The sequence below is a fragment of the Leptodactylus fuscus genome, chromosome 6 (assembly GCF_031893055.1).
Source record: "Leptodactylus fuscus isolate aLepFus1 chromosome 6, aLepFus1.hap2, whole genome shotgun sequence".
In the NCBI taxonomy this organism is placed as follows: Eukaryota; Metazoa; Chordata; class Amphibia; order Anura; family Leptodactylidae; genus Leptodactylus; species Leptodactylus fuscus.
Window position 1 is genome coordinate 53545146 of NC_134270.1, and position 16612 is coordinate 53561757.

Consider the following 16612-nt stretch of genomic DNA (forward strand, 5'->3'; position numbering starts at 1 on the left):
CTAACCTCAGGATATTGGGACATTACTTATCAGGAGAATACAAAATACTTCCTTCCTAGATAATAATGTAATGATTGTACTTCTGTCTTTACAAAGAACTAGTTATATCAGGTGTATGGAAATTCACCTCAATAAATAGTTTGCTTTTAATATAATATTTGATACCATATACAAAAGAGAAGTCGGAAGTCCATCAAGGCAATACGACCGCATAATGGTGGTGGCTGATACTGTAAATGAAGAGCCTCCATGCTACAACAATGAAGATAACAAGGCACTGTATTTGGGTAACTGTCGAGTTACCAGAGTAGGTAGAACCCTCTGATATATGGTAGATCTAGGTTTGTGACTTCTAGTTTTCATTGGTTGTGAAACATTGATAATTATAAATCCTGACATGAGCTGTCTCACCCCTTCCCTCCTATAAGGCAGGCATAAAGCCGGAGGTCACACAAGACTCTTGGATTAAAAATTCCCCTACCATGTGACTCCTGCAGAGATGGGAGTGGGGTGGCAGTGACAAAAGAGGCCAAGTTCTTTGCTTAAAGAACAACACAGCATGGTGCACTATTCTTGCCATTAGAAACAATGGGAACCCCAAAGTACCTCTGATGGAATGTTATAGCACAGTTGGGATCGCTGCCTAAATTCAGTGATTGAGTTGATTGAGGCTCCTTAGCCCTATTAGGATATGTTCACACCGCTGAATTTGCATCTGATTTTTTAGCGGTTTCAGGCCGGAATCTGTCTATCAATGTTTGCAATGGGAGGCAGTGACAGATGCTTCATGCTCAATCTACCCATGGATCCCACAGCTGATACAACTGAAGAACCCATGGTGCAAGGATAGGTCTGGTTACCTCCATTGTGACTGAGGCTACTCTCTGAGCAATGCCACCATGAAAAGCCAGAGCTTCCTGTTATGGGGGAATACATGGGGCTGGAATTTGAAGCGGAAGACCACCTCAAATTCCTCTTTAGTTTTTGCTGTGGGAACACATCCCAGAAAATGAGAGTCGTTAAATGTCACACCAACCTGTGATCTATCTTAGAAATATAAGTAAAGAAACCCATTGATATACAAGGATTCAAGTAACATAAGGAATTAACCCATACTTGACAACTTTTAGTAGTTGGCTCAGGGAGACTCAACAAGAAGCATGTGCTGAAAATTTTCATATGATCATGTCCCTTTTACTAAAGCTCTTTGGGGCATGACCCTCTCCTTATCATTGCGTTTCGCCTCATTTTGGGGTTGTGGACACAAAATGTTCTGATCATATTCCATTTTTGTGACTTGGCCGGAACATAAAGTGCACACATCACATTATGACTAGGAGCCTGGTGGATACAGGAGGTTAGGCTATGGAGATTTGGCAACTTTTCTTGGACAGTCAGAGGTTGCCCCGTCTTGTCTAAGTCTCCTGGACATTTCAGGAGAGTTGGGGAGAAGGAATTAATCTACATAAAAAAATTGAGTGACTTTGTAAATACTTTACCGATCCTCCTGTGTTATATTTTGTATTATAGTGTTCTGCTTGTGGTGTAACTTGTGTACTTACATTACATTATTTTCTATACTGAACTTGTGTTACAGTGTTTAATACACAATTACATAATATACAATATAATATAAAATTTTGTAGGTCTCAGAGCAGAAATCTCTCAGCATTCTGTATCTGTAATCTGGTAATCTGCTTTCTGTGTCACTTAGTCTTTATACAAGGCAATAGACTGTCACTTATTTTTATCTATATTACAAGAGTTTGGCTGTTAAGGAGATGTCTAAAAAAAATGTTTCCTGTGTGATTTCAGCTCTGAAGTCTGTAAACCAGTTCAATATATATATATATATATATATATATATATATATATATATAAAATGTTATTTACAAAGTGACTGAAATTTCCCATGTAGTTTATATCCATATACAATCTCAATAATGAACATAAGATATGATGCAACAAGGCCATAGGTGACAAATCCTAAGTAGTATCGAGAACCTGAGAGAACAAATCCAGATGATCTAATATCACCTATGTAGTATAATAAGACAAAACCCATGCAATGAATGTCACCCGCACATTTGCTCCTTGCTGTCCGCTGCCGGAGAAGATGGTGGTTAAACCTTTGCTCTGTGGAGTTGGTTTCAGACTTTTTCCAGCTTTAATCTCAGCCAGCAGCTCGGAGTTGTCTCCTGTTGGGGACATCATGTTGAATGACTTGGTACCTATGGAAAATAATATTTATATAATAAGTTAGAAACATGCCTGACTCAATTCTTATATCTGGTAGCAAGACTGTGTGTAGAACTCATAGGGTCTCATTATAAAATTAGCATGGCTCCCACCCCCGAATAAAAGGGTTATATCTTTATTCAAGTTAATTTCCATGAAGACATTTTAGGATCATATTCTATGCTGAATATTTTCACAATATAGCTGTATGGTTTTCTGACTTGATATATGATATAATTCTTGTATATGGGTTGTCCAATGGTCACAACTGTGACCCAGTCCTAAAAGCCAAGGGAGCCCACAGGTCATCCTCAGCACTTTGTGATTTTCTTTGATAACTGAGTGCATTATAAATTTATAACCCCTGCCCTCTGGTGTACGGATGTAGGAAAATTTAGGATACACAGCCTTCCACTGGCAGAAAGCAGAAAAACGGCAAAAAGAATAGTAGCATTTGGACTACAGTATTTAGTCTAAAAGGGTTTCTGTGGCACAAAAGGGGGCATCATTATCATGTAGGGTACACTACCAAGGGATGAGAATGATGGGAATCTTGTGTGCATAGAGATTTTGTGGACAAGTGCTCAGTGCGGTCTGGGCCGAGATAGACAAGGAAAGCAAAATGTCAATGCTGTAAAGATGTACGGATGAGATGTTACAAGGAAACATTGTGCAGGGTTGTGGGGTGGAAAGGATACAAGTTAAGCTTTTGCACCTGGCCCTGGAGCCTCTTCGGCTCTACATTGGTTTTCATCAATAAGTTGACAGCAAACTGTTATTGTGAAAATGTTGATAAATTGAATATCTAAAGGTTATCAGATGGTCATTTTAAAGGGATCTTAGAAGGAGAATGTTATAGAGCAGGAGGAGCTGACATATATAACTTGTGATATAACTTTTATAATGTAAACCTTTGTATCTTCTGGGCTTAGGAGTCCAGTGGGCGGTGTCACATAATGAATGGTAGGACCGGCTCAGATTACTGAATAAGCAGAGGTTACGCTGAATCTTTTCCTAAATACTACTGTATATAGCAATATATTTGGCAATTCCTTTCCTATAAGACACCGCCTGCAGATTAGACTGCACTATTACCTGTCCCTGTGACACTCACTGACTGCTTTGACTTTCTTGCACATGACATAAGCAGTCTTTGTTGTCGGGGCAGAGACATGTAACTTCTATAGTCTGGGATACATACAGCAGGTGTGGACATGCCAGTCTCTGTTCTCTTTGTTACTGTCATTGTCTGTTTATGCGACGGGTGAGATGTTCGTATATGTGAACACACCCGCAGGCTATCCAAAATAATAGACGGCAGACACCCCCTGGCCATGTCAGACACAGTGTATTAGTGGTGTGACAGGTGGACGGCTTACTTAATCAATAATGAATAGGATCAACAAAGCCCGACCGCCATAACACATAATAATAATAATGTAAGATGTGAATATTTCATCTGCAGCACGATAAATCCACCCTGATAAAAGAATGGGACTTTATGTGCATACACTATGGTGCCAGGAGCTACATGATGTCAGTGGCGGTAGTGATGGCAATGAAGTATGCTTCACTTTCAAGAGGGTTTCCAAGAAGGCCATCAATATTTAATCAGTGGGATCCAGCTCAGTGAAGGGCCCATGGTCTCCCAGATGTAGCACTGTACTTACAACTCAATCTCAGAAAACCCCCTTTGGGGCAGCACGGTGGCTCAGTGCTTAGAACTACAGTCTTGCAGCAATGGAGTCCAGGTTCCAAATCCTACCAAGTTCAACATCTGCAAGGAGCTTGTATGTTCTCCCTGTGTTTGAGTGGATTTCCTCTCATACTCCAAAGACATACTGATAGGGAAAATGTAGATTGTGAGTCCTATATAGTCCAAAAAACCCTTTGAGGCTAATAGAAGACTGTGCAGATGTGATTGGCACAATGGCAGGTGCATGATTCTGTATACTGGCATATAAAGTCCCCCCCCCCATATCTGTTTTAACCATAGGGCAAATGGGCAAACCATAGGGCTGAGGGTGCCAGGTATAGACCTGGCACCCTCAGCCAATCCAGATCCGTCTGGGGTGATGCATCCTAATTTTAACTCTATCGATCTGAGCACATGCAGACAGCTACACGGAAATGTACCGTAACTACTGTAGGTGAGTTAAGAGTTTTTTTGTTTTTTTTTATTTGTATCACATTGTCAATGGACAAGATCACTTAGGGGGGATTATATTATGTGGGGGCGTTGAGAGGTCATTATATTACATGGGGCCTCATTAAACTAAGTGGGTCCACCTAGTCTGTGATGGAAGGGGGGTGGCATTATAATTTGTTGTACCAACTAGGGGGCATTATACTGTGTTAGGCCACTAGAGGACATTATAATGTATTGTGGGAACTAAGGAAGTATGATCACTGTGTCTTATACATTGAAGGGCATTATTGTAGTGTTGAGGCACAAAGAGACTTGGAAGGAATGGCAGGGTCAAAGGGGAATTGGGTACTTGGGTGGGATTAGGAGCATGGCTGAACACGAAAAAAATAGCTCCAGCTGCCATGCTTGTCCATCTTTGTGTCCTCTGAAAATTAGGAAGTATGGTTTAAGTGGTTGTGCCTACTAAGGAATTTTTGCATTAGGCACACCAATGGGTAAAAATAGTCCTGGTCCCCACTGAACCTGGTCCCCACTGTGGCACGTCTACGCCTCAGGAGCTTTTGCGGGCTGTACACGCTCCCATTGATTTCAATGGGAACGGGGATCGTATGCTCCGCGCAATTTTGGGGCTGTGATTTTGCAAAAGCTCCTGCGGCGTAGACGTGCCACATCTCGCGGCACGTTACACCGTGTGAACCCTCCCTTACCAATCAGTACAATATAAGTACAGCCATGACACTCTTGTTACATAATGCTGACTACAATTTCAACTAAAAATCTGAGTTGCCCCACCTTCTTTGTTACACTGCCCCAGTGCCCTCATTAAGGCCACGTCATTAATTGATTTCCATGACACAGAATGTGACCTGCAGCTCCTTTTCTTTTGCTCAGGAGGCAAAATTTGCCAAAACCAGGAGGCCAACATATGACTACCTTATAACTGCACTGACATATGTGTCCTTGTGAATGGCTGCTTCAGATCATTCAAGCCCAATGTGTGCAGCGTACCCAATATGGTTACTAGAAAAACAATAACTAATCGATTTCCACCTTTCATGGTTATTATATAGCATATTATTGTATAACTTACATATTTCTGACCCTGTGTTACAGCGTGTATTATACTCTAGAGCTGCATTCTGTTCGTTGCAATAGGAAACAGTCAGCAAGATTGTCAATATTAACTTATCCCAGCTCCTATACATACCACGCTTGCAGAAATCAGAGCGAGCTTAGTGACACTCAACAAACAGATTACAGAAGGATTTCAGCTCTGAAGACTGTAGAATTGTGAATGCAGCTCTCAATTATAACACAGGCTGTAACTATACATAAAAGGTAAGTAATATAAATCGATTTACAAAGTTTTTACAATATTATAAGAATGCTATAAAGTTACAAGTATAATTTACAAGATTATCAGCACATTCGGGAGATTTCATGTGGAGTCTCAAGAAAATGCAAACTGAAAAAACAATTGAATAAATGCCAACAAATATCTAGTACAGGGGCAGGCACACTTCTGTACTCCAGTTCTTGAAGAACTACAACTCCCAGCATGCATACTTGTTTTGTATATCTTGAACATGTTGCTCATCCCTGATCTATTCTATATAGCTTCTGTCTTATAATTGTATATAGGAGGCAGGGGCAGAGTAAAAGTGATCTGGGCCCATGGGCACTTAGGGTCATGGGCCCCTTACCAATCAATACAGCCTTAATACACTTATTGGGTTTGTTATGATGCATACAAAGAACACTTACCTCTTTCAGGTTTATGGGCCCTATAGGGAAAACTAACTGACCAAGGAGCTGTGGGGCCCACTGGCCATGGGCCCTCAGCACTGCCCTAATGCCTGAATGGACAGTCCACCACTCATAACAGGTGTCAAACTTTCTATACTTCTCAGAAAAGACCTCTCAATGATCCTAGAGCTCTACAGATCTCCAAGAAACCCTCCATGAACCTTAGGAGGCCGGGGAGCTTCACCCCAATATCCTTGACAAGGTTTCTATCTAACAGGAACTACTCCATCTGCACACAGCTAGCTATGGATCTACATCTATGTGATATACTAAGGAGCCGAGGAGTAAAGAGGGCACAGAAAGTCCAATACTTACTCTTTCTTTGTCTGAGAGCTTTCACTTCTAAAAAGCAGAGAGTGGCACAATGGATGCACAGAGGGAAAACCGTAGTGAACAGGATTGGCATGCAAGTCAGTAATGAGCACAGGCGGAAGAGATGAAGAGAAGCATGGATGAGTCCATTTGAAAAGAAACAAATGAGCGGACAAAAGGGAGGGGGCAAGACCAGTCACATGGAACCGCATTGGGGAATGAGAAGAAAGAGAGCGAAAATAACGGTTAGAGAGTAAGAAGACTGAAGAATTAAGAGAGAAAAATGCTTAAAGTGAATGTTCACCTATAATAGTACTAAAACTCTGTGCAGATTCATTTCCTAATATATCTTCAGAGAAGTCAGAACTTTTAGGATTCAGAGCTCCAGATCCCCTGTATAGATCTAGCATTACATGATGACATTCTGGCTGCTTGCTGTCACCACTAGGGGGAGCTTGAGAGTTTACTGAAGATAGAATTTTACACTGAACGCAATAATATCACAATATGCATTAAGTGCCTAAACTTCCTCTAGTGGCAGGCAGGCAGAATTTTAGCATTTAAAGCCGATTTCTGGTCTTGTAAGACTGATGGCTTAGTCTTTGTCCAGGTCATCAATTGAAGATATTTGGGGTCCAACAACTGGGACACACCGTAGATCAACTGTTTGAAGAGACTGCAGCATTCAGATGAGCAATGTTTTATCACTGATAACCAAGCACAGCGCTGTACATTGTATACATAATGTGGCAGCACAGTGCCATTCAACTGACGGAGCTGTAAACAGGTCACATGGTCAATGAATGTGACATCACATGGTCTGTGAAGTGAAATCAGATCTCTGCTTCAAACAGCTGATATTCCGGGGTTCTGGGTGTCAGACCCCCACCAATTTTCAATTGATGACTTATCCAAAGGATAAATCCTATCCAACTGATAAAAAGATAGATTAAGAAAGTTCAGGATTCTAGAGGGAAATTAGATGATTTTTGTACTGCAGAGTTATCCATTCTGTGGACCAGGGCTGCAGCACCCATGAGGCAAAGTAAGCATCTCGCCTCCGGCGGCAGACTGTGCTTTTCTAGGAAGGGCTGGCATTACGTAAGCTTAGCAGTTGCAAAAGGAGGCTACAAAGATGTTGACTGGCTGGCAACTCATTATTCCTGGGTGAGATATTAATAAGCTATCAAGCATTGTCTACATCCTATCTATCTCATATCTATCTGGTATTGCCGTCTATGAATCAGATATTTGACCATTCAAATTTATTGCCAAAGAACCACATATTTGTTATAGTGACTTACTGTATCATTTTAGGTAGTAACAGCAAACAGTATCCAGATTTTAAGGTTTGACAGGATAAAAAATACAGATCGCAAGTGTTGATGTGTTAAAATAAGAAAATACATAAATTATCTGCAATCCCCCATTGATAAGGCACAGGTGCTATGGTGATCCCTGATAGTCTGTGCTTTCTGGCCTGGCATACAGGCTCATGTGACCCCCACAGACAATCAGTTATTGGCTGCGTCAGTCACATGCACATTTCATTACGCCATTGTTCCAGAACAGGAAGCAGAGACTATAGGGGACCACCAGAACAGCTGCACTGGAGCAGTGGGGGAATGAAGACATGTGTTATTTGTACTGGGGATATACAGGGTCAGTTGAGGGCACAGCATATAGTTTTCGTCTCAGGTGGCAGAAAGGATAGACTGGCGCATTCACGCAGTTTACTGAAACTGAGGGTATATAGTAAGCCAGGTTGAATTACTTTGATGGAGATTTACATCTGAGTCCATCCAGGAGCCTATATAATACATTAGTTATCTTATACCGGTAAGTCTCCAACTATTTCACAAGTAGCACTCTCATCACGTCCTTAAAACCAAAGGCCATGGACATATTATAAATTATAGTTATGAAGCAGATTATAGAGCAATGATCGAGACTGAGTTTTCTATTCCTTTTATATCTGATGTCTGTATTTGATGAATTGCCATGTATTGATGTCTTAGTTTTATCCTGTAATAATGAAATGCTAGGACCAACCTCAGTATTAGCATTAAAGTGCTCAGTAAAGACATTTATTATGCCCAATCCTTCTTACTTTCCCCAGATACCATAGACAGGAGGTTAGCCAGGACACCTCCATACACATAAAATATGCCAATCCTGCAGAAATTGGTGGGTTCAGCAGATTTAGGTCCTATGTGTTCAGGCACATTCTGGGTGCGGTACCTTCCTATGCCTGAAGATGTCACTATTGTGAGGGCTGGATGGCTTGTACAGAGCAGACCCTTTAATCAGTATACGACTACACCCACACTCAGCATAGCGTTGCTTTATATTCACCTCACACCACAGCCACAACTACTATTCCACTTTTTAATGGTGACAATTATCTTCCTTTCCTTCAAGGTAAGAGGTTGCTACAGCCCTGCCCTTATGACAAACCTCACTTAATATCAATGACCTGTCTTATAATATAACTGCATGATATGATTAAAATTGTTGTGAGCTTTGATTAACCCCCCTCCATGTCCGATTCACTTTAATGGGCGTCCTGTAAAATGCGCACTTAGGCTGAGGATCCAGCAGTGAAAGTTCCCCAGAGCGTCTGACAAGAAACTAAAAGCCTTTAAACTCTCTGGTATATCTTGTATTTCTATCATTTCCTATTCTCCAAATTTCTGTTACTTGTTTGTGAATATTAAGACATTTCTTGCACCCAACCAGACTCTCTACTTCTCATAGCTGAAGGTTTTCTATAATTTCACCCAGTTTAGAGAACCCAAATACAGCCATAGCATAACGGGGCATTCACACGGAGGAAGTTGGCGCTGATTCTGGCACAATAACTTGCGGCAGAATCAGCGCTGAAAAAAAAAAGACTCCCATTGACTTCAATGGGTTCCCTTTTCCGCGCGGAACCCATTGAGGTCAATGGGAGTCTTTTTTCAGCGCTGATACTGCCGCGAGTTATCGTGCTAGAATCAGCGCCAACTTCATCCATGTGAATGCCCCCTTACTCTCAAACCTGGTGTTTGTTGCAGATTTATGTTGTCCTTGCCACTTCCCAAAAAGGGGCGACATGGTAAAGGCATGCTGATTTATATCTACTAAATCATGTCCCTTGCGGGAATGCAACGTAAAAACGCCACTTGCTACCATTTAATAAATTGTAAACCCAAGGTATGCAACGTTTTTATGCCACTTTTCTGACTAAGGGATTTCATAAATCTGTCCCAATGCATTTCAGGAATTTTCAGATAGTTTCATTATACAATCATTAAGCTTTATTTTCAATAAGCAGAGATTCCTTTATTTCTTGCTTAATATCTGTATATTTTCCCAGAGATATCTTTTACATACAATAGTTGCTGCTGACCTGGCACTGTGTGCGCCAATGCACTCTAGATAAACTCGCACTTAATACGTTTGCTCCCTGTCTCCCTCCTTCATTACATCTAAAAACAAACAGTTATTAATACCAAATAGATTAAAATAAAACTAAATCAGATCAAGACAAATAATTAGAACATATATTAATATACAGTCCAACTGTTAAAAGCAATGTCCATGTAATAATCTGCAGGGAGAAATAATCTGCATGGAATTTGTGAGATGAAAGGTTATTACTTCTGTTCTCTCATTCCTGTTAGCGACTCATAGAAAGTACAATACTCAACAGGGGGCAACAGTGAGCACGGGAGAAACCACGATAGTCACCCATCTCCTCAAAGAGCCTTGCTCAAGCTGATCAATATATATGTCTGACTCTTGGAACCTCTGACAGTCAGTGACCACCAGGGGTGAACCATGGGTTTCTGCCGCCTGAGGCGGATGTCAGAAAGCCGCCCTCCCCCCCTCCCGGAGGGGCAGGGCCGAGCAGAAGAGGGTGGGGCCATGTGGAGGGGGCGGGGCCGAGTGGAGCGAGCATCTTTAGCAGGTAGAGAGCAGGCAGGGAGAGGACCTGCTCTCTGCCTGAGCGTGAGGGGCGGCCGCTGGAGCAGCACTGCTCCAGCAGCCTCCCCAATCCACCGCTCAGTGACGGTGACCCTAAGCCAGTCCAGGACAGCTTGTCCTGGACTGGTTTAGGTCAGCAAAAATGCCACCCTCCCCGGGGCCCTGGCATAGCGCCGACTGAAGCAGTGGCTTCAGGTCGCCTCATGGGAGGTGCGGCGCTGGTGACCACTGCAGGGGAAATGTATTACATGCAGGATAGTGAGGACTTAGTGACTCCCTGAACTGGCTTATAACATCCATACATTGGGATACTTTGTGATAGGACCCCTTTAATAATTTCCGTATGCCCTCACTGGGTATATGGACAAATACTATGTATACAGCACCATCAATGTTACCGCGGTTGTAGGAAATGAAATAAGTGTCTGCTTTTTCCCATAAACAGAAACAGTGTTTTGGTACTGTAAAGTCAAGCAGCACTTTTCTCTTCACATGATTTGTGCGTACACCACACGGAACACACATGGACCCCATTATAGTCTATGGGGTCCGTGTGTTTTCATTGCTCACCACTTTTTAATTCATTCGGGATTCCGTTCAGGGGGGTTCCCAAGTTGGCTCCCCAAACAGAATACCGAACGCAGATGTGAACCAGGCCTGAGATAAAATGGCGGACTAGATGGACCATGCGGTCTAATTCTGGCCTTCAGCTAAGATACATTTTCTTTCTTTGACAACTTAGTGAGCATCACCCCAGCCATAACCATATAAAAAAGAATTAGCGAAAGCAATCCCTTATGGCATAAAGGAAATGAACCATAAACAAGGCGACTTTCAGCCTCCATTCGCTATTGATTATTACTATCTCATCTGCCAGGAAATGATAGAAAAAACAACACAATAAACACAAGATCCACAATCTCACAATGAAGATTTGTACACAAGTGAAATTAATCCAACCTTTAGTTTTCCTTTAAAATGTCCATAGTCTTCCCATCATTTCTAAAGCCAGTAGTAGTTTTCTTCAGTGCCATTCTATGCTAACAAAAAGACCCCATACTAAATACATGCAGCTCGATGGAGAAACCCTTCTAGGTATTGAAAGTAGCAGATACAAGTGCCATAAAAAATTCACAACCGAATACACAATATCAATTGAAAGGTGGCAAAAGAATAACTTCACTTGGGGATTAAAATCCTTCGTTCACAATTATTAGGCAACAAGGGGCAACAAGGAGAACAGGCGTAACTCCTCCTAGGTCAATGTGAATCTAATATAATAATATTGATAATAATAGCAGACATTTGACAAAGTATTTTTAAAAATTACTATTAATTTTTTTTTTATTCCTGCAATGTTCAATAGGTTACTGAATCTGTCTCCAGTTTTTGTTTTTTTATTGTCTCAATAAATCTAAATTGAAAAAAGGAAAATCAACTTAGCAATAGACCTTAATTAAAAAATAATAATCTGTTGTGTCTACAGACCAAATGTAATCTGACTGCTGAAATAAACTGCAGAGTTTGGTCCCTGTCTGTTGCCATAGAGAAGCCTTAGACTGCAGAGGAGCTGCGAAACATAGAACAATATGATATTAAGTCATGAAAACTAAGGCAGAATAAAGAAAACTACACAGTATAAGATGGAATAAGTGGCACAACATCAAAAGTCTCCAACATTGAATCTTGTGTCCAAAAACTTACTTCCTGTAGAGTTGGAAGAGCGTCGTTGCATGGAGCTTGAGACAGAAGCCTCTGTTGGCAGGGGGGGTGGAGGTGGTGGGTAACACAGATTTTCTGGAAGAGGTGGGGGAAGTGGAGGTGGTGGTATATTCCCCATGGGTTTCTTATCAGAGGCGTTACCATTTTGCACATTTTCATTTGCGAGAAGAGAACCCTTCAACAAAGAGAGTGTCAGTCATAATGGCATCCAATTACATCCAAACCACAATGAAGGGTCCTAAAATGTGAGCATAAAGCTACATAATAAATAACCCTAATGGTCCTTGACTGCTTAGACATCACACCAGGGTCTTCAAGGCATCTAAAGGTACTTACTTGAGGTGTATTACTTGAGTCTCTTGGATTCCAGTGCAAAATGTGAATCAAGGTTTCCTGCCTGTCATACGTCATTTATAACATTAGTGCTGCCTTAGGATACCGAAGGGTCTTTTGGCCCCTTCAAGTGTCAGGGCATGGGTGCAACTAGTACCTTTGCATCTCCTATAGCTACACCCCTGTACTATGGCTCTGCAGTTGCAATCCTAGATAAATGCGTCCATTGGCAGAATTCTGAAGAATTCTGAAACTTCTGATTGTTCTAGACATGGATGTTTCTTATATGTCTTCATCTTCAGATCTAGGAGTGTTCATGCTGTGACAGCTCCATTGGTATATACTCGGATTTTTCAGATTTATGGCTTTGTGTCAATCAGAAACCTTTCATGATCTTACTTTCCCATGAAGTAGTATTAGGATAGTGTACTTTCTACTCGACAACATACCTCCTCACTATGTGCCATCTTTTTATTGTCTGGTGGTGCTTCTGTAGTGTTCTGACCTAGGTACTTATAGTAATCCCCGGTGCTGGGCTTTTTATTGAAGTTTCTTGACTTTCTGCAAGAGTCAGCCCTTCGAAGCCCTTCTGGACTGCCTTCACGAGACGTGAGCTGCAAAATAAACGAGAAACATAACACAATGTGGTATATATAGCTATATCATATTCATGCTCAGTAATATAGTTGTATGTATCATTATATTTTGACTTTGATATCCCATCAATGATACCAGACATTACTTAGCTTGTTAACCACAGGATTAGAGTCCCACATTTCATCTACTTTTCTTTCCATACAACTTATGTTCCAAGGTTAGCATAAGGGGGTTGTCCACTTTGGACAGGACTCCATAACAATAAACTTCTGAATCACTGATTTCATCTGAAATTTGTGTGAAAAGCTTGATGCATGTGTTTCATTTTCCTGCAGCTCCTCCGCAGGAGCACTGGAGAATTACATATTCATAATTGAACGTGTTGGTAACCAGTAAACAGAGGAAACCAGTGGTAACACATGGAAAGCAAAAAAACTAGAAATAAATTAGACTTTGGAAGAAATTAAATATATAAGTGCATGCTCCTTAGGATGTCAACATCATCATCTTCATCGCCAACTAAAATAATCACTTACTTTCAACTCTGTATATCGTGATAATATTGAAAAGTGTAAGAACAAGAAAAAGGTTATCAACCTTATCAAAACGGATGGCTTTTCCTTAAGTTCATCAATTTTAGATCCTGAAGAATCTGACTGTCCAGACCCCTGGAGCTCAGCTGTGTTCTGCTCCCAGTATTTTTACATACAGGGTGCTGCTCTGATCACTTGCCATACTTTGAGTAGAAATAGTTATGGCTACCGCAATGGTCTCCGGGTCTCCAATACATCTGAATGAGAAACTGCTACAGTCAGGGCCGCCGATAGGGCAGTATTACTGCTACTGGCGTCAGGGGCCCGGCCAAATTGAAAAATGAGGGGGGCCCGGTTTTGGCCCGCCACCGTGTGCCGGGCCCTGGCGCCCGCAGCAGTCATTGTGCCCAGTGAGTCCGGACCTGGGGAGCCCTAGTTTCAAGCGTGGCCATTGACGTCTGTGATAGAACAGGACGTTGTTGTCCCTGCTCTACATAAAGCATTTTTGATTTGATTTGATTTGACATAGGTGTCACTGTATAGAAAACGGCATAAGACCTGTGAGGGGGCGTGGTTAGTGACGTCATCACAGGTCCTTTGCCGAGGAAGAGAGACTTCAGCCCCAGGACACAGCAGGAGCCTGGGAAGGTGAGGGAAACTTTCAGTATTTTTTTTTTTTTTTAAATGAAATGACTGTATTGTGGGGGTCATATATTTACTAACAGGGATTAGTTTTAATAATTTCAGGGTAACATAAGGGGAGGGGGGGCTATTTATAAGGAGGGTTTATTGTTAATATCCCTAGGGGAGCTATTATATAATGATGGGGAGATAGGATATACATACCCCCTTATATAATAATCCCCATAGACTAGCTCATATATATATATATATATATATATATATATATATATATATATATATATATATATATGTATATATATGGAAAAACTACTATTATTAAGTCTAGGGGGGAGTTTGTATAAAAAGAAACTATTCATAATAAATCTGGGAGTGGGAGGGAGTTTATATATAGATATATAAGAAGACAGAGGAACTATTATTAATAATTAGGAGGATATATTACTTACTAGCTGGGGGAACTATTAGCCCCCCTCATTACTAATAGTTCCCCCAGCCTTATTAATATTATTATTAATAAGAAGGGTCTTATATTAGTAAGGTTGGTGGAACTATTATTTATTACAGGGAACTAATAATAATAAGGCGGGTGGGGAATATTAATAAGGGAGCTATATATAAAAGAAGGGACTATTATTAGGGGGCATTCACACGGAGTTACGCAGCGCTGAATCTGGCACGATAACTCGTGTAAGAATCAGCGCTGCAAGACAGAATCCCATTGAGTCCAATGGGTTCCGTTTTAACGCGCGTAACACATTGAAATCAATGGGAGGCCTTTTAACCCATTGCCTTCAATGTGTTACGTGCGTTAAATGGAATCCATTGAACTCAATGGGATTCTGTTTTGCAGCGCTGATTCTAACGCGAGTTATAGTGCAGAATCAGTGCCGCGTTACTCCATATGAATGCCCCCTTAATAAGGTTATGGGAACTATTATATATATATATAAGAGGGGCTATTTATAAGGAGGAACTATTAATAATAAGGTCAGTTGGGGAATTATAGTTCATATGGAGGGATTATTATTATTATTAATGAAGCTGATGAAATTATTATTTATAAGGGGGGGATATTTGTAAGAAGGATCTATTACTTATAATGGGAAGCTATTCCTGATAGAGGAGGGGGTATTATTTATAAAGACAAACTATTATTTCTAAGGGGGAACTATTATTCATAATCGGGGACTATTATTTATAAGGGGGAGCTATAATAACTCATAAGGTGATACTAAAGGTGGTGATTTCTATTGCATATGGGCAAAATGGGTTTTATTAATTTACTATTTTAAAAGGAGTTTTCTAGCCGCAAACTGATTTTTGATACTGATGATCTGTCCACAGGACAGGACTTCAGTATGTGATCTGTCGGGTCTGTCTGTTCTAGCGGCCTCCATGTGCTGACAGCTTATAGTGGACAGGATGCAACACTGCTACTATTCAAGTAATAGGAGTGGCACAGCAGCGCCATCCTCTGTAAAGTGGTGTTTCTGGGTTTTTCAGCGCCGCTCCTATTACTTGAATAGTAACGTTGAGGCATCCTGTCCACAAGCAGCATCTGGCACCAGGAAGCTGCTAGTACAGCTGATCTGTGTGGGGTTCGGGTGTCGAACCCTGTCAGATTATATACTGACATTTTGATGAGCCGTTCTGTAGATAGATTATATACTGACATGCCGATGAGTTGTCCTGTGGATAGGTTATCAGTATAAAAGAATCAATTTGGGACAAGAAAACCCTTTAGTTGATGTGATGTTTATTAGGTTAGAAGTCTGTGTAGTGCTTGGCTATTGTCTTTGATTCACTATGCAATGTAGTGGAGGTTGTCACAGTGTGGAGGTCGTGTACTATCTGGTCCCTGTATAGAGGTGTTGTTGGTCTATACATGATGTGTATTGTTTGGTAATTGTCTGTATAGTAGTAATAATTCTCCCCAGTATAGCAGTACACAGATAGCAGTTTCACAACTATATATATCTTTACAATTTTTTTTGTATTCCTGATCTTTTGAGACTATATCAATGCCGCTGGAAGTGCAGCCCTGACTACTGAAATGACTGAATAAGATGGTGTTGGTATGTCAGGATATGGGGGCCCCTCTTTTAGTTTTTCCCAGGGCACCACTTTGTCTAAAACCGGGCCTGGGGCCCGGTTTTGGCCCGCCACCGTGTGCCGGCCCCCGGGCGCCCACAGCAGTCATTGTGCCCAGTGAGCAGCGCCGAGCTCCAGCTCCTCGCACAGGCGCAGTACTACTCGTATTGAAGCCGGCGAGCGGGTAGTACTGCACCCATGCGAGGAGCTGGAGCTC

General features: G+C 41.3%; 1 protein-coding gene across 4 annotated transcripts in view; it reads right to left on the reverse strand.

Moving 5' to 3' along the window:
* The window catches only part of LOC142210656 (espin-like), a 129925-nt gene that overhangs the window by 15254 nt on the left and 98059 nt on the right, over window positions 1-16612 (reverse strand). For 2 of the 4 annotated variants that reach the window (XM_075279969.1, XM_075279968.1), the window contains exons 8-11: window positions 12979-13143; window positions 12179-12371; window positions 6509-6535; window positions 2086-2231 (exon numbers count right to left, since the gene is read on the reverse strand). In XM_075279969.1, the coding sequence (XP_075136070.1) occupies window positions 2086-2231; window positions 6509-6535; window positions 12179-12371; window positions 12979-13143 (531 nt within the window). The remainder of the gene's footprint in view (window positions 1-2085; window positions 2232-6508; window positions 6536-12178; window positions 12372-12978; window positions 13144-16612) is intronic. The other 2 variants (XM_075279972.1, XM_075279971.1) reach the window with 1 other exon arrangement.